This window comes from Hermetia illucens, chromosome 1 (genome assembly GCF_905115235.1).
Source record: "Hermetia illucens chromosome 1, iHerIll2.2.curated.20191125, whole genome shotgun sequence".
Classification (NCBI taxonomy): Eukaryota; Metazoa; Arthropoda; class Insecta; order Diptera; family Stratiomyidae; genus Hermetia; species Hermetia illucens.
Window position 1 is genome coordinate 573,939 of NC_051849.1, and position 18,927 is coordinate 592,865.

General features: G+C 42.8%; 1 protein-coding gene across 2 annotated transcripts in view; it reads right to left on the bottom strand.

The window, feature by feature from the left end:
- Positions 1-5,778: 5,778 nt before the first annotated feature.
- LOC119647131 (putative gamma-glutamylcyclotransferase CG2811) overlaps positions 5,779-18,927 on the bottom strand; it is a 42,443-nt gene continuing 29,294 nt past the window's right edge. Inside the window, exons 1-3 of one of the 2 annotated variants that reach the window (XM_038047922.1) lie at positions 15,562-16,164; positions 6,237-6,553; positions 5,779-6,174 (exon numbers count right to left, since the gene is read on the bottom strand). In XM_038047922.1, the coding sequence (XP_037903850.1) occupies positions 6,018-6,174; positions 6,237-6,553 (474 nt within the window). In that variant the 5' untranslated portion in view covers positions 15,562-16,164 and the 3' untranslated portion in view covers positions 5,779-6,017. Of the gene's footprint in view, positions 6,175-6,236; positions 6,554-15,561; positions 16,165-18,927 lie in introns of those variants that run through there. The other variant, XM_038047921.1, reaches the window with a different exon arrangement.

Below are 18,927 nucleotides of genomic sequence, written 5' to 3' on the forward strand. Positions count from 1 at the left end.
TCTAACAGACAGCCAAGCGGCTATCAAGGCCTTGTACTCAACGACGACATCTTCCCGGTTGGTGGGGCAGTGCAGAGACGCGCTCAACCATCTGGGCGGCCTGACATAGGAACATAGAGGGGAATGAGCGGGCTGACGGATTGGCCAGGCAAGGCTCTGCTCTTGGCAGTCCCTCGGGGAATACAGTCGGTGTTCCGCTGGCGACTGTCGGGGGCCGAGTCTACTCGCACTACCTAGCAGCCGCGGGCATGAGGTGGCGAACGCTTACAAGCTGTGCCAAATCAAGGAGAATTTGGCCCGCTTATAACATAGCCCGATCACGAGAGCTCCTGTGCCAGACGCGTGCAAATGCATTCAAGATTACGGCGGTCTGCACGGGGCACTGGCCCATAGGGGACTATGCCGCTAGGCTCGGCTTACCCTACAACTCGCATTGCCGAAGCTGCGGGGAAGGAAGGGAAACCCTCATGCACTTTCTCTGCGATTGCCCAGCTGTGGCTCGAGTCAGGCTGCGGACACTGGGTAAACCATTCTTTGGGGACCTCAGTGAGATTTCTAGCTGCAGGGTCGGAGAGCTGCTTTCCTTCGTGAATGCTACGGGCTGGCTCTGAAGATCCGAGCCAGCTGGACTCTGCTTCCCTGTTCCTATAACAACAGTCACGGTCTTAGGAGTTTTTGGCATCAAAACGGCGCACCACAGCGCTAATTGGGCTCCTCGGAGCGGCCACTGATACCTACCTACCCTACCTATTATTCATGTTTCAATTGGAAGAAAATCTTCAGAATTTTATGCAGTTCCCATTAGATCCCACTTTCAAAGCCTCAGAACGGCTCATCCCGAGAAAATTCGAACTGCAGAAGCAGAAGGTAAATGAGCCTAAATCAAGTCACAAGAGAAGAAACCCCGCAGAATAGTCAAGGTTCACATCCTGTTCAGTGCAAATCCATTTTTTTTTGGGGACCGTGAATCTTCCAGAAACGTACGTTTTATTGCCATCCAGATAAAAATGCGAGGGAAGTTTCTTGTGCACCTGTATTCAAGCGTTATTTCCGCCAAAGCCGTGTAAACATTGTCCTTGCACATTAATTACACTCCTCCCAATGTATTTTCTCTATAACTTTGACGCCTGCAAATGTAAATCAATCATGTAACAATATGGCGAAGATTTGTAGTAATTTGATTTCGCACACTTATGAATATGGAAATATGTTTGAAGCAATCGATGGAGCCAGATAGTAATCAACATCACAAGACTATTATTCCACTTAATATAATTAATATGCCGTAAACAACATATTAAATTTTCCATTTTGACGCCGTTTTTTCGAGGACGTTCTACTCGTCAAAATTTGCTACATAGCTTGCTATTTCTGCCAACTGATCGATTACTTTAAAAGTAATAAGTCACAAACACGAAATCATACGCTTTCAAGTAAATAAGATTGAAATTCCTCGCTCCATGACGTCAGTCACGCAAGTCAGCCAATCACCGCGTTTTCTTTTCCGCCTTGCGAGAATTCAATTTTTAAACGATTATAATTAATAAATGAGCGTTTCGAATTGGCTTTTTTTAACGGACATGTTAATTGGGCAGGTGAAACTACTATTTCGGCCTAAAAAGCATATTTTCTCGTAATAGTTCAATATTTCGATAACATTCAGTCATAGCCTGCTCCAAGCCCGATTGTGAAAGGATGGATGGATAGCTGCGGTTTGAATGGTTATCGAGCGGCGCAGCGCTTCGAGGGAAAGCTGAGAAAAGTGCAGAAACTTTAAGGTCTTGTAGATTACTCACTGAGGAAGGTGGGGGTTAGGAATAAAATGCCCATCTATCAAATGAGAAGGAAAATTATAAGATTCGGCATAGGTAACTGACGAGAATTGTCTTACTGAGAGGTCACTGAGTCGGGCTCCCATAATGAGTAGGAAGGCACCGAAACCTCTAATTTCGGGACGCTGCGACGGCTAAGAACCACAATGACCAGGACGATGGGCCGGCCTACTGCTGCTATTTCGACACAATCTGTGACGAGCACATCAGCAGGTCCACATAGGTAGAGGATGACGTAGACTGAGGAAATGAACTTCTCTATCATCCGTTTGTTCTACGAAATAATAATGGAATCTTACCGTCCCTTGTTGCACTAAAGGTTCATCGAGAATTTCCCGCAATACGCGGCTGTGACAGTGCAGCAGTGCTCATATCAGTACCGCTTTATTAGTGCATGCGATACAATCCAAGTTGCCATTAGGGAGCGTGTTCGATTTGAGGTCCTTTCCAAAAATTGTGCACAAGAGTCGATAGGTACAGAGACGGACGCCAACAATTTCAGTTTTTGTCAAAGTGTGTATAAAATTCTCCCCCATGCTCTATGCACCTCCAGCAACTCCGAAAACTCTTTATCTCGAATCAATGGTGAGATTGCATCTCGACTATGTGACTAGTTGCAGAAGCGACATATTAGCTTCTGCAACTACAGTCATTTGGGAATCGCAGTACAGTTGCAGCGGTCAGGCTGAGAAGATTTACTTTCACTTCATCGAAAAGATTCACCATAGAAATTCGTTTAGAACGTCCGCGTGACATTGCTAAGCTAATTCAGCACTGGCTATGCCATCAGACGAGTGAGGAATGAAGTGCAGAGGGTTTACCGGAACTATGCTCGTTGAGACACCCGTAGTTGAAATTTTCGGTCACACACAAGCAGGAACTTTCTGTCGTATGCAGTTGGAGGCGTGAAATGCTTCTCGCAGCCATTTGTCGAACAAATGGTATATTGGATCAGGGCCAGGTACTTCATTCAAGACCGTAACAGTACATTACAGGATTACAACACCCTGCAAGAGGCAATGGGATCAGCTTTGCGCTCGTCCGTGATTATTACCCTGATTTGACTCAGATACTCATTCACAGCTGAGTGGATTGGTGTAATGCCTAAATTTATCACGGCTTCCCTAGATATACCGGGACTCTCACCCAGTCGTGTTCAAACAGAGCAGAAGTACATATACCATGCTGCAAACGTGCTCCATATTGCGGGAGAACCTCGACGGTTCTTCCCTTAACCTAAGTAGCTAGGATCGTCCAAGCCTGACTGCTTGGCACTTAGTGTTAATGTTAGGCAAAAGTTTATGGCAACTAAGAAATAATAACAAAATGATACTAGCAAAGGAATAACAATATCTCTGCCCTAGCTAACCCCTTTAGAGAAAAAAGAAAAAGGAAAGGAAGGAGAAAAAGGCCACTGCCGCGACAGCATGGTGTCAGAAAAGCTTATCCTAAAACAGTGTCTAGGCGCCACGATGACTTCGCTACGTCGCAATCTAAGGAGACCTCTCAACCAAGCAGTAAATAAAATGAAGTCTGCATATTTGCTCCTCAAAATTTATTTTGCTGTATAGATCCGGCATTCCCAGACTCTATGCATCTCCCACAACTTTGCGAAGTCTTCCTCAAAACAATGAAGCGGTTGCGTGCTGATATGCCACTATTGCAAAGGAAGAGTCATTTGTGTATTGTGGTGCAGTGAGTGACCGACGAGATTCGCCAAGGAAAGTTCTTTTGGAACGATGCGCGAGTCATTGGATGAGGACATTGTTAAGTTGATTCAAATCAACAGTTCTCCAGTGCAACACCTATAATTGAAATTGTGGACACTCAAATAGAATCTTTATAGTGAATATTGCTCAAAAGGTGTTCAAAATGCAATGTACGCGAGTACCCGGCGGTATTTTCTCAGCTCACCCATTACTGAGACGGAATGATTTATTTGCGCTATTGAAGACACGCGTTTATAGAAAGCCTCTAATGAAAGAGGGGATAGAGAACGACCAGTGCAGAATGTGCAACAATCTAATAACAATATTCAGCGGAAATACGTAGAGGGAAAAGTAAACTATAAGCCAATGGCTCAGAAAATCAAAGAAATTTGGCTTCTCGAGAGAGTGGTTACAGTTCCCATGCTATTGTAGGAACGGGTATTGCCCCTAGATTCCTATCCATCCTACAAATGTACTCAATATTGTAGAGGATCCTTGGCTGATTTTTGCAATAATCTTGTGCTAATTATAGGTATAATAAAAGGTAAGGTAAATTTGAATAGAAACAAAAAGCAGAAGCAAAACAAATACGCGAAATTTTCACCACATTCAATCTCTTTAAATTTCATGGATACACCTTTATCTACCAACTGTTAAATTATTCGCCAAATTATGAATGAAATCCAAATATATATATAAACACTTGTAAATTTCATCCTTTCCGGCATTTATTTTCGTTCTTTTTTATTTATTGATCGGAATTACCTAATTAGTTTACGGTAATACAATGAAGGACTGGTCCTTTTTCAGATTAGAAAGTATGAAAAGGCGGTGAGAAGTGTCAGCTGTTAAAGTGCTCTTTGAGTGTCTTAATTGGAAAATGTGTATATTATTATTATTATTCTGTTAAGGGAAAGTCGCACCGCGTCCTTGAAGAACTATTGTGCCCCTTTTAATGGTTACAGTGTACCTGTTGATCATAGTATCTCAAGCAGGCCTGTAACCGTTAGGAACTTTAGTATGTTCCCCACTTCCAGAAGTTTCAGCTTTGCATCTGGTATTAAGTGTTCTCCCAGATGTATCGACCTACTTTGCACAAGTGCCGGACACTGTCCCAGGACGTGCATAGAGGTTTCGTCCTCCTCCTCACAGAACCTGCAGGCAGTGTCCGTAGATATCCCTAGCTTCCCTAGGTGATAGTTCAGCCGACAATGACCAGTGAGAATTCCCACTATGATTCGGAGGTTCTTTTTGGTGAGGCTTAAGCCATCCTTTGTGCGCATGGGTTCGTATCCCCCAATAAGCACCCTGGACTGCTCCATCCCTGGTAGGCCCGCCCAATATAGTTCCCTCAACCGTTTCTCTTCGTTTCTTAGATTCATAGCCATGAAACCGTTTCCGATTCCACAGAAGGGTTCTGGCCCGTGTAAAGGCATCCCTGCTCCCTTCTTGGCTAGTTCATCCGCTGCCTCATTGCCTTCCAACCCCGCATGGCCTGGAACCCAAAGTATCCAGACCTTGTTGGACGAGCCGAGTGTATTCAGTCTCTCAAGGCATTCCCATACCAGTTTAGAGTTCACCTGGTTGGACCTAAGTGCCTTGATCGCTGCTTGGCTATCGGTGAGAATAGCTATGTTCTGCCCCCTGTAGTTCCTTGGCAAAAATGTGTATAAGTCCTGTTTCGAATGTAAAGTTTTGTGGATATAAATTATGAAATGCTGCGTAAGTAGTGAGATTAGTGTATATGCAAACATTATTACGGTAAAAACAACAAAAACTAATCAAAATTCACATTTTGGCGTAGATTTCGTAATGGAGCGAAAAAACTAATATCTTCAATGAAAAGAAATGTGCAATTTCGGCACTGCTGAGAACAGGGAATCATTCAATAAGAGAAATTTCTTGTCTTCAGGGAGTCTCACCTTATGTAGTGGTCCAGATCTCCAAAAAGAAAAAAAGTAAAATTCATCAAGGGTTTTTTTAAAACGAGGAAATTGTGGGCAATAAAAGAAGACCAAGACCAACCATATATGCCAGACCGGAAAATTGTGCCAGTTAGCTATTGCAAACCGCAAAACTCCTTTGTGGGATCTCAATACATGGGTTCATGATTCTGGCGTAGAAATTTTGTAGCGATCTTTTACGAAAAAAATTGGTGGCTTCCCACGTACTGGTAAACCATTATTTTTCTTCCTGAAGCGAAAGAGTGTGAATACACAAGAAAAATAAGCTCAAAATTAAAATTTATAAAATTCTTTTTATTCCCCATTTCTCAACAAGATTAAACTTAATTAATTCACATCTATTCGTTATCAACAATTGATCTATATCTTTCATACAAGGCCCGTAGCCGTTTGAACTCATCAGGTTCCGCCGATTACTCTTCCATGCCATCATCAATGCCCTCGCTCAGCTTTGATTTCCAATTTGTAAATAGCTAAAATTGAAGAATTCTTAGTTAGCTCTCATTCCGTTTTCAAAACTTTAAATCGTCTTTAGCTTTGATATTCAGTTGTCTTAGTGACCTTTCACAGTATGGCTTCTCGGGAGTATTCCTGTATGATTGTAGAAACTCCTTGGATAACATATTTTCGGGAAATTTTCTCAATAGGTAGATCCAACATTGCGTAGTGCTAATTCAAATATCAATTTCTTATTAGTAAATTAACGTGGAAGAAATACTAAAACCACCCACCTGCCATTTTCAGCTACAATGTCCTGGATTTCACGGTCATAGTAATTCGGATACTCCTCCAGATCATCTAAGCTGCTCAACATTTTATCATCAATTTCGTAAATTTCTCCTTCCACATTGTGGCCAGTTCCTTCCTTATCCAATAGAAAAGGAATATTGTAGCGTGTGCCAATAACTAATGGATACTTCTTTTGAGTTTTTCCAATTGAAACTAATCTGGAAAAGCCTTTCCCAGCATCCGTTAACCAATAGTGATTCGGTTCACCTCGCTTCAGCGTACCATAAACGAATACCCGTAAAAGTCTGCTATTAGACATCTGAAATAATGGAATGGAGAAAAAAATTTAAAAATTGTTTTTTAAGTTTGGCTCTTTCATTATAAATACCGTTTCTTTCCGATAATTTGAAAGACAATGATGAGGTAAGTTCTCTAATATCATTCCACGAGAATCAAGAGAATTCAAAAGGAAATTATGATGACAAGGAGCATCCAAAAAGTAAAGTTCGAAGTATGGCGGGTGTATCAAAACCGCTTCGTGTTTCTGTTGGAGTTCATCAAGGAAATGCCCTCTCACCACACCTCTTTGTCCTTGTTATGGACACCGTCACACGGGATATCCAACGTCCAGCGCCCTACACACTGCTTTATGCAAATTATGTTTTCCTAGCATCTGATAGCAAAACTGATCTCGAGCAACTTGTTCAAAAATGGAATGATCGCCTCATGCAACACGGTCTCAGATTGAATTTAAACAAAACTGAATTTTTGACGACCGATCTGTGTTATCTGCCCAGAACTGAGCGATTTAAATACCTCGGGTCAACGCTATCAGCCAATGGAGAGCTGCGTTATGAAATTGCTTCACGCATTAACGCAACCTGGATGAAGTGGCGTTCCACAACTGATGTCCTTTGTGATCGACGTATCAACCAACGTCTCAAATCTAAAATTTACCGCAATGTCGTCCGTCCAGTCGCTCTCTATGGTTTTGAGTGTTGGCCGACTATAAAAGACAATGAACGGCGTCTTGCGGTAATGGAGACGAAGATGCTACGTTGGACTAGTGGCGTCACACGTTTAGATCACATCCGAAATGAGGATATCCGCGATCGTTATGGGGTTGCACCGATCGTGGAAAAGTTGCGAGAGAGGCGTCTTCGATGGTATGGTCACGCAATTCGTGCAAACGAGAATTCACTTGCCAAGATTGGTCTGAACATCGAAGTCGATAGTAAACGACCAAAAGGCAGACCTAAACAACGGTGGCTTGATACGCTGGATGGGGATTTGAAAGCCTCGAGATTGCACTCAGATCAGGCATTCGATAGAGCCAAATGGCGAAGCCGATCACGACGAGCCGACCCCGCTTGTGAACGGGACAAAGGCTGAAGAAAAAGAAGAAGAGGCTGACCTTACACGAGCAGTATTTGATCAGTCCGCCATAAGCCAATCCAACAAAAATGGACTGATGGATTGACGTATTTGGTATAAACACCCACCCGCACCCACCCCAAACCCATTTTTATTGCATGCATTTAAAAATTCGAACGATTAAAAATTCATGTTTCAATTAACAACGCAATGACAAATGCCCTATACTCAGTTTATCATCAGTCCAGCCAGGCTATCAGATTTTATTTAAACATTTCAATTTTCATCGGTCCATCAGTGATTGCCATATAAATACCCCAGACGATAAGTCAACCAGTCTGCAATGCTTTTGGTGTTTCTCCATGAAAGTGCAGTTACACACTATTAATACATTCACATTTAATAACCACCATTATTCAAGTTAATTCTTTTACATTTCATTAAGAACATTAAAATAGAAAATCTTTAAAATGCTTTTCAAATCAATCTCATCTCATCAAGCTTATCAATATTAATATTTTTAATTTAAAAATTAATTAATCGTCATTTTACTTTTTTCTCCTTGACACCGGAGGGTAATCTCATTTTTTTCTTCAACCGACATTCAAAAAACAATTCATTTTTTTTTAAATTTATCATTTAAATCATGACCTGCTCCGCCACGGAGAACACCAATGGTGGCCACTGTCAATCGAATTAACAACATTCGAAACAAATTTCGAGTGTTGTTAACCCCGCTGCGCCACAAAGGTATGGATAGAAACCTGACAACTACTTAAATCAAGGGTTATGTGATAAGAAATTCGTTTGTTGTTGTTATTGTGGTATAATTCCAGCCTTTAGTTAGTTAGTTTATTTAACTGGGGGGAGCCGCAGCTCCGAGCACTCAGGCCATTATTAGGCCCATTGTACTATCCCTGTAAGTTGCCTATTCAATGGCTTCCCGCCTACGGTGTTCGCAGGCTTTAGCGAATCTGAGAACATTCTCAAGAGGCAGAGAGTGTGCAGATCCTTCATTGAAGAAAACCTTGCCAAGGTGTCTTCGTCTGAGATCTGAGGATGCCGGACAGCTGCATAAAAAGTGCAGGGCTGTCTCCTCCTCCTCCTCACATTGGCTGCACACAGCCGAAACCACTACCCCAATCTTTTCCATATGGTAGTTTGGGGGGCAGTGTCCCGCCAAAAGCCTTACTAGGGTTTTCATGTCCCACTTCTTAAGGGACAACAAAAATGCCGCTCTAGTGGCCCTAGGCTCCTTCACAAGGATTTTCGCTTGCCGACAAGAGTCCAAATTTCTCCACTTGGTTGCGTGAATCCTTGCAATTTCACCCTTCAGAGTAGACTTGACAGTAGATGGTCGGATTCCAAGAGCTGGTTCTGGCCCCACCATTGTGGATCCAGACCCTTGGCGAGCCAGTCTATTAGCCTTCTTATTACCGGCGATGTTAGAGTGCCCCGGCACACATATCAGGAATGTTTTATTCAGTCAGCCAAGTTTCAGCAGCACCTGATGACAACTCCACACCAACCGGCTTGATATGTTGTTGCCATTTAGTGCTGATAATGCCACCCGACTGTCGGAACAGATTCGAATGGTGCGACCCCTCCATTTTTGTCGCAGACATTCTTCTGCTGCCAATGAAATGGCATATATCTCCGCCTGGAATATGGTCGTCATTTTTCTGAGGGGTCGAGCCAGTTCTATAATCGGATTCTCCGAGAACACACCTGCACCCGATCCATCCTCCGTGACTGACCCGTCGGTGAAGATTATTAGGTCTGTAATCTGAAAAGACTCATGGCCACTTGTCGACCATTCTTCTCTTTCGGTGATTACGACAGTGTATGTCTTTTCAAAGACGAATCTGGAAAGCATATGATCGGTCGGCATCAGGGCTACCGGATGTTTTTCAGGGAATTTCCAGATAGACGCATGACCCTTTGATTGGCCGCCTTTTCACGCCCCAATGGTATCGAGCCTATATGCGTCGTTGGCCGCTTTCCATTTCAAGTGAATGGGAGGTAAATTTAGGATAGCTTCAAGTGCCGCCGTCGGCGTAGTACTCATTGCTCCAGTAATACTTAGGCAACCAAGTCTTTGAATCTGCGTTAGCAGCTTCCTGCTGTTAGCAAAGTTCAGTCTTGGCCACCAGACGATGCATGCATACATCAAAATGGGTTTTACATATTATGGATGTATACATCCAATATATCCGTTTAGGTGAAAGTCCCCAGGTCTTACCTATCGCATTCCTACAGCACCAGAGCAATCTGCAGGATTTCTGATATTGTTCCTGGATATGATGCTTCCACGTTAACTTGGAGTCGAAATGTACTCCTAAGTACTTGACTGTTTGTGCCAGCTGGATTTCCGCCCCTGCTAAGGTGGGTAACGTATAGCTGCCCCACCTGACGTTCCTAGTGAACATAACTAGTCCAGTCTTCCTAGCGTTCACCGTGAGTCCATTGCGGAGGCACCAGCTGTGGATTACATGCCGAGTTGCATTCAAGCGGTCACATACTGTGTTCGCAAACTTGCCGGTAATTATTACGGCTAGGTCGTCCGCAAATGCTTGCGCGAAGACTTTTTTGTCCTCCAGGAGCCACAGCAGGGTATCCATCGCCAAGAGCCATAGCACCTTCGATGTCCATGAATGCGCCTAAGGCGTATTCTTTTTCGGACACCGCCTTTTCCATTTTTGCCGTAAGTTCATGGAGTGCTGTCTCCGTGGATTTGCCTTTCTGGTAGGCGTGTTGCCTATGGTGAAGTGGCCATTTAGGAATGTGTGTATCCCTTATGAACCGATCTACCAGTCTTTCTAGTCCTTTTAGCAGAAAGGGCGTTAGCCTGATCGGTCGAAAGCTTTTTGCGTCTGTGTAGGTGGGTTTTCCTGGTTTGGGAATGAACAACACCTTCACATCCCGCCATTTAATTGGAATATAAGCGTGTGCTAGGCATGCACGATATATATTCTGAATGTGTAGATGCCATCCGGACCTGCAGACTTGTATCTATGGAACGAGTTAAATGCCCATTTCACTCGCTTCCAACCTTAATTCAGTAGTAGTAAACCATGAAATTACCAAGTGTAAGCAGAAGATTCCTTGTAACGAATTTATGGTTAAGTCAAATAAGATCGAAAATAGCTTCGGGAAATTCAAAATATTCCTTGATCTACAATTGGATTTACAAACACCAACCCCGCCGTTCTTATGAGTTCACTTTATTTGATGAGGACATCATACACACACGTCTTGCAGTGCGATAGAGACAAAGTGCGAATTTATTCAAGCTGATACCCTCTTCCCATGTATACCCCCCCTCCTTGTACGTGAAAGGATTCACAGACCACGCATTCTGATTAAATTTTGTGACAATCAGTTCAGCTGTTACCGAGTAAATCGAGTGTAACACGCAGTCATCGAATCGATTCTAATAAAGTTTTGTTTTACACGAAAATGAAGCCCTTCTCTCTATCCGCTCCTAGTCATTTGCATTTGTGTAAAGATGTGTGAATCATTTGTATAATTAATAAAATATCCATCATATTTAACCTAGACCAATCAAATTAATTAAAAGACGTAATTTTTTTCTTTATCGGTCACCCCAGGTTGAGTTTGTACATAGATATTGACATTGATCAAGCAGTCTTATCTATTTATTGAACATGCACTCACTACATTCGTTATTTGCACAAAAAAAAAACAGAAATGAATTCACTAAGTAGCTTATCTTCCGATAGAGATAGCTACAATAATTGTATTTACAAAGAATAGCAGTAAACAACTCGTGCCTAAGGAAAAAGTTGTGACCGGCGTATTTGGTTACTCTTGACTGTTGAAACAGAAACAAATCACAACAAACAAAATTAGTAAATTCAGTGGTTGTTGGATTTTATTCATTGTCTGTTTACGAGGATAATAATGACATTGCACAGCCATGTTTTATCATGTGCTTGCCTACAAAGCCTTCAGTCTTTGACGAATTGGTTCACGAAAGCGTCTCGGGGCAATCCAATAATACCTCTTCCTCACTATTTGATCTTCTGGCAAACATTCCTGACGCATAACACTGTTGTAATAAATGAAAGTCCTGGGGGTTTAACGTGAGTACCTGCCGTGTAGGCATAATCCCATGGTCCTCTTCAGACACGGATTGATTTTGGGACCACAATCAGAGCCCCGCCATGCAAGCACAGCGGTCCTGGTTTATACTGAGTGCAGGCTCAGCATTCCAGTGGATGCGAGGCCTATCTAACACCTCTGCCGCAACTAAGGGGTACGGCGCCCGAGTTGTACAGCGCAACTCCACGCTTGAGCTCCGAGGAGCTCTGCCCGATGTAGGCATAACCATAACCACCATGAAACTCCCACTAGGGGGCCAACCGCAAATAACCGGGCCGAGAATACATCCTCCAGGAATTCTCCTGGAGCATATGCTCTCAGAGGGCCGTCCCGGTTCCCATGGTACCAGATAACCTCCGCCGAATCCACTTCAGATGAGACCCTTGCAGACTCGGGTCTGATCGCCCTCCTCGAGTACGTGGGGACGGAAACTGTTGTAATAAATGAAAACCATGAGTATCGTCTCTTTCTTTCATTTTCTCGATCGAAAATTCAGGTCTCGTCTCCAGTAATGCCCGTTAGACGAATGCTAAAAATAATGTCCAGTTGCGAAACTTCATATAATCTCTTCGTTGCAAATTCATTTCCAATTTTTTCACACCAAGCCAGAGGTATTCAACACGGTCTCATTTTCACAACTAAAATTAAAATTTGGAGAGAATACTAGTAATATATTTGTAAACCTAACAAAACAGAATTTAAGTTGTGTATGTTCGCCACATGGTGGTAGGTAGGTAGGTAGGTATCAGTGGCCGCTCCGAGGAGCCCAATTAGCGCTTTGGTGCGCCGTTTTGATGCCACAAACTTCCGCCTGAAATACACTGGCGAAACCTGGGAGACCATACGACTTGGATACACCGTGTGTATTCGAGAAAACCCCCGCGCCGACTCCATAGGCCATCTTTGATCCGTCCGTAAAGAATACCGTGTCATAGTCTTGCAACACGCCGCCGGTCTTCCACTTTGCCCTGGTTGGAAGGTCCACAGCAAAGTTTCTCGTGAAGTTCAGCTTGCGTGTGACATAGTCCGTGGGGGATGCCCAGATTTCTCGAGGTATTTCATCTAGACTGTTGCTGTGGCCGTAGGACTTCGCTGCCCAGCATCCGGACTCACGTAGTTTGACGGCACTGCACGCTGCAACATATTTGATGTGGAGGTCTAGGGGAGGAGATGCAGGAGTACATTGACAGCATCTGCCGGGCAGGACTGCAGAGCCCCCGTAGCACCTGCACACGCGGTTCTTTGAATCCTATTAAGCTTCGTTCTATTGTATTTCTTCTTCAAAGCCTGCCACCATACAATAGATCCATACGTCAGGATCGGACGCACTACAGCGGTGTACATCCAGAGAACCATCCTCGGCCGGAGACCCCATTTCTTTGCAAAGGTTCTCTTACAGGCCTTCTTAACCCTCAGTTCTATGTTCAACCTCCAATTTAGCTTAGGATCCAGGATTACACCCAGATACTTTACATTAGAGGAAAGAACCAATCTTTGTTCATTCAGCCGTGGTAGATGGAATTCAGGTATCCTTGTCTTGGTGGTGAATAGCATCAGTTGCGTTTTGGTTGGGTTTATGCTGAGTCCGCATCTTGCGGCCCACAGACACACCTTTCGTAACGCTCCTTTCATGATGTCGCTCATAATGGACAGAAACATCCCTGATACTAATATCACCAAGTCGTCGGCATACGCCACCACCTTCACCCCGCTGCTGTCCAATGTACGTAAAATTTTGTCCATTACTATTAACCAGAGCACCGGTGAGATAGCACCACCCTGGGGCGTGCATCTGTTCACAGCTCTGGTCAAGTGGTTGCCTCCCAGATCGGACTGGATTATCCTGGTACTCAGCATGGATATAATCCAATGCGTGAGATACCCCTCCAATCCAATGCCGGTCAAGGCTTCCTTGATGGCGTTGGTACTGACGTTGTTCAAAGCTCCTTCTATATCCAAGAAGGCAGCAAGGGTATACTGCTTGTACTGCAGCGATCGCTCAACCGTGCCAATTACCTCGTGGAGGGCGGTTTCTGTGGATTTTCCTTTGAGGTAGGCATGCTGGGACTTAGAGAAAGGCGTTCTCTCCATAATCGTCCTTAAGTGAATGTTCAGGACGCGTTCGTCTTCAGCACGAAAGAGGTCAGGCTGATTGGCCGAAAGTCCTTCGCGGACTCATGACCTCGCCTGCCCGCTTTCGGTATGAAAACCACCCATACGCGCCTCCAGGACTGCGGTACGTATCCTAAAGTGATGCAGCTCCAGTAAATCTCAACAAGCCACGGCACAACCCTTTCCTGCTGCTTCTGTAGCATGACTGGCATTATGCCATCTGGGCCTGGGGATTTGTATGCGGAGAAACTGTTTATAGCCCAGCCGATCCTATCCCCGGTAATTACCGATTTGATAGTCTTGCACAGCTGGGGTTGCCGCAAACTCTCCAAGCGAGGTTCTGACTCACAGTCCTCCTCGCTGGAGGGAAAGTGCCTTTGCACCAGCAGCTCCAAGGTTTCGCTAGAAGATTCCGTCCAGGAGCCTTCCGATTTTTTAAGGAAGGATGGACTCTTATGTTCCTTGGACAGAAATATGGTGGTAATTATGGAAACTTTTTGATCAAGGTAGTACACATATTCCATTGAAATTCAACTCTGGATGGTGCTGATTGACACATTCACATAGTTTCAAAATTTTGCGGCATAATACTCCAAAGTCTGAAGAGAATCCCACTACTATTAACAAAGTTATAGTAAGTCAAAGTTACCTATTTCATCTCAATTTACTGCGCTCTAAGATGGCATAGAATGCCAGTATTTCATTTGGAGAACCACCAAGCGACTTGTTTATCTTTGTTGGATTTGTATGGTGAAAGAGTGATCCAAATATGTGGTTTATAAATAGCTGCGCCCAGTGGGACCGACCCACAACGCCGATGGTGGAAATATTAGACGACTTATGGTATTTTTATAACAATATCTTCACAAAGATATCGATAAGTAATTCCCATCTATCAAAAATATCCGCCATACGAAATATGTAGGCACAAAGGACAGCGATGTTGGGGTTGGTATTGAATCAATCATAACTTGCTCTAAATCTATTTATTAATTAAAAAAGTAAAATTAATTCATGGATCAAATATATTCAGATACAATATTAGCATTTCAAAAGAAAACTCGAATCTATTAGCAATAAAAAAGTCGAAGGTACGAGTACCTGAAGTTATTCCATCTTATACAGTTTCAAGAAAGAGGCAGGATGAGTGATGAGCCTCATTGATAGAATAACCGTGTGAAACCATCTGAAATGTAATTTCCATTTTTTTGCGTATTAGAAAGGTCGAATGTTTGATACACCATCAACCTGGTCATTACGTGACTGGTGTGCCGGACTCCTTCCACAAAGTTACTAACTGAAAACAACTTTCTTCAACTGGACTCTCCACCTCGGATTTCCAGTAGCTCCATTTTTTAGGCCAATGGCCTTACTCTCTTGTCTAACCAAAGTCAAGCTTTGTTGAAATCTTTTATTTAATTTTTTTTTTTAATTCAAAGTTCTTGTGACAATTAATTTGATCTTCGTAATGGCTAATCAAAACACCATTTCTCTTCCTCAATAAATTTTGATATGATGTTCCAGTAGTTTGGGTCTTCTTTGCAACAATTTCATTAAAATTGCATGCGCCAATTCTCGGCTCGAGCGTTATTATCTCGTTTCGCCATCTTGGCCTGCTTCGATGCGCTACGTATCTCCTAAATATAACATGATCGGAAAAAGATATATTCTTATTGCCGTTTGACCGGAGGTGATAAAGAATGACTTAACTCAGACCTGCAAGCTATTTCTTTTGAACGAAAAGCTGTTTAAGATTCCGGCAAATTGACTTGATGATGACTTGATCACACATGAGGCACGAGGGAATACATAGAGTAAATGCTTTCACAATTTCTTGAATCATTCAGGGATTCCCGCTGCAACGTTTCAATAGCAATAACGAATCAGGCAATTTTTATGATTATTTTTGTATTACCATTCTAGAATATTTAACCACTTAGCTCATCCTATAAGGTCGAAACAGTTCTGCTTCAAATCTTGAATAGTAAGATTCACCATCAAGAAACAGCACACAGATGTTGCAGTAACAATTCATAAGCCTTTTCTACGTCAGTTATTAATTTCAACGAGATAAAGTTAACACATGCACTCCAACACAAAAAAAATATATAAAAAAATAATCCCCCAGGAATATTATTCAGAGTCAACCGAGAGTGTAGTGTGAGGCCCCCCCAACTCTTCCATTGTCTTTAAACAGAAAAAAAAAACTTCGATTAATAAGGCACCATCATAGTCTGCAAATATTGGGCACTCTGCCACCTAGACGTAAGCAGTGCTGATATTGACCAACGATAAACTTGCAATTCGCAGACATTTTTGTTCGGTTGTTTATTATAATTTTTAAAAATATAGAATGCACTATCAGTGTTATATATATTACCAGAAAGAAAAAAAAAACTGTTTCAATCGATCACTATGCCTATCTCCTTAATACGTTCAAACAATTAACTTAAGATTAGATGGTTCTTTCCTTTGTTTCCATTCGAAGTATGATAGGAATGAAATAATCGAAAAGTATACAATCAAAAATAATCAAAGAATAATGATAAAAAGTAATTTAACAAGGTAAAATTTCGAAAACGATTGGTTCTTCAATAAGAGAAATACAATTTTTCTTGAATAAAACTGAAGTTATAACGATGGCTTCCATAGAGTCTCTTCGTAAGCCCTATATCCACCAAAGGAATGCGATACAATTTCCCTAGATTCCCAGTAAATGCTGTATTTTGTCCATATTTTTTTGTATAAGCATCGACAATTCCACAAGTAGATACCTAGATAGAGACCTAGACTCAAATCACAATAGAAATGGGTTCCATCCAGGGATTGTTCTCTATAGTAATAGATAAGACATATTTCCATCATGAGTAACCTACCTTACGTATCAATTATAAACACTCTTTTATGTATTTCAAGAACTGATAATTATTCATCCTGTATCAAAGCTATCTATTCTATTATATGGTTTCTTATGTCAGCAAATTTGAGTGCATGACTATTCATTTGTATCTAACTAAAAAGTATTGTCAAAACTCATTTACACTACAAATTCGTTCTGGATTAAAAAATAATCTTTACGAAACAACAAAGCCCACGTTTAAAGTGGATACACTTTTGGAGCAATTCTGACTCGCAGCAGCGGATCCATCATTTGCCACGTATCCAGAACCACTCGGAGAGTCGACGCATCAGAAGTCCAACGAGCGCGATCACCTTTCAACATTGGCAGCAGCAACCTAGAAAACGAACGATTATTTGGCAACCGCGGTCTTAAACTCAAATAAGGCCACAAATGGACTATTTTAGTTAAATTTCGTGGGGCCTATAAGGGACTTATTTTGCAAGTCCACCAGCAATCCATAGTGTCCAACGTCGCCCGCATCTCGGCCACACTGGCTGTTAAAGCGGCTATCCGCGCCTCAAGTCGCTCACCTCATCCGACGGTGGTTGAACGGCCGCCATGGTTGGGCGTACGTACACCTCCTGCACCTGGTCGGCCGTCGCTGCCAGTTCCTCCAAGGAACCGGAGACGCAAGCGAGGATCGCCTGGGTGCCCTCCGAGAGCCGTCGCAGCCAGAGCGACTTGATCAGGTCATCGCCGATCTTGCTCCCACCCAATTGCCTCATTTCGCGAAGCAATTGGCTGGGAGTTCCATCACCCAACGTTAAACCCGCCAGCAAGTGGTCTAATTTTGCCGACTCGCTTGCCGACAGGCGCCTGATCAACTCGCTCTTGAGCTGCGTGTATGATGTCGACTTCACTACATCGGACACCAGAAGAATCGACTCTTCATCCAGGCCGACCACCGCATAGTTGAAGCGGGTCGCGTCCGATGTGATTCCGGACATTTGGAACTGCGCTTCCAAATGTATGAACCACAGCTCCGGGTTCCGCCGCCAAAATGGAGGAACACGCACGGCGAGGGCGGTCACTTGTGGGTCCGATGGGCCTGCCGCGTCTTTGTTGTCGATCGACATCTTGATTAGTAAAAAGAAAACTTCTTTTCGACGCGAGTGCTAAATACGAAAACGCAGTGAAGCTGTTCTAACTACACGGCTTCTGCCTGATAGCGGTGGCTGTTGAGATGAAGTCAATTGTGGCCTTATTTGAGTTTAAGACCGCGGTTGCCAAATAATCGTTCGTTTTCTAGGTTGCTGCTGCCAATGTTGAAAGGTGGTCGCGCTCGCGTGGTTCTGGATACGTGGCAAATGATGGGTTCGCTGCTGCGAGTCAGAATTGCAACAACGGTGGCGGAGTCTTCTGACAGTGTGAATAGCCGACACTTTAAATTTTCGCATTCGCCACTTGTTGAGCGGCCTCAGTCGCTGCAAACGAATTGCTCTCAGTTACACAAGTAATGGGATATGAGAATTTTGTTTTCCTTCATGGACAAATTCTTGCATAGGAACTAATGTGAATTTCTTTTCCTGGATCAATCCAGAGAATGTCAACATGATCACGTCGGGGTCACCAATTTAACTAAAATAGTCCATTTCTTTGTAAACCACAATTTTTAGGTACACCGGAACATAGACTAGGTTTTTACAATCAATACTCGATAGATGTAATAATTAGAATATTTTAATTTTAATGAATCAGTAAGAGCAAACGACTATTTACACGTTAGAGGCAAAGGAGAATCATCTCGCTTCATGTGTTTCTTTCTGCCCCTAACTCATGGTACACTTTCCTCGCTAGTCTTTCACTCCCGTGGCGAGCTCTACAAAGTGGATAGTTCCGCGCCATCTATTTGTTCGCATTCGCAACATTCGAATCCTGCCGCGCCATAAAAGTATTCTCGTCATACAGGATGTTTCAAACCCAACGGACAAACTCTGTTTGCCAGGCGATTCTTCATGCAAATCTAAGCAAAAAATATTAAGACAATTTTTTTCGATTGCTTAACTTCTACACCATTAAAATCATTACCCAAAAACTACAATAGCTACAGCACTGGAATAAACGTTGAATTGTAGCTAGGACTTCAATCTGGTAGAAGTTTATTTGTAAAAATAGAGTAAGCTGTAAAAAGCAGTAGCTTTCAAAATGCAAACAAAAATTGTTTTTCTAGAAATATGACA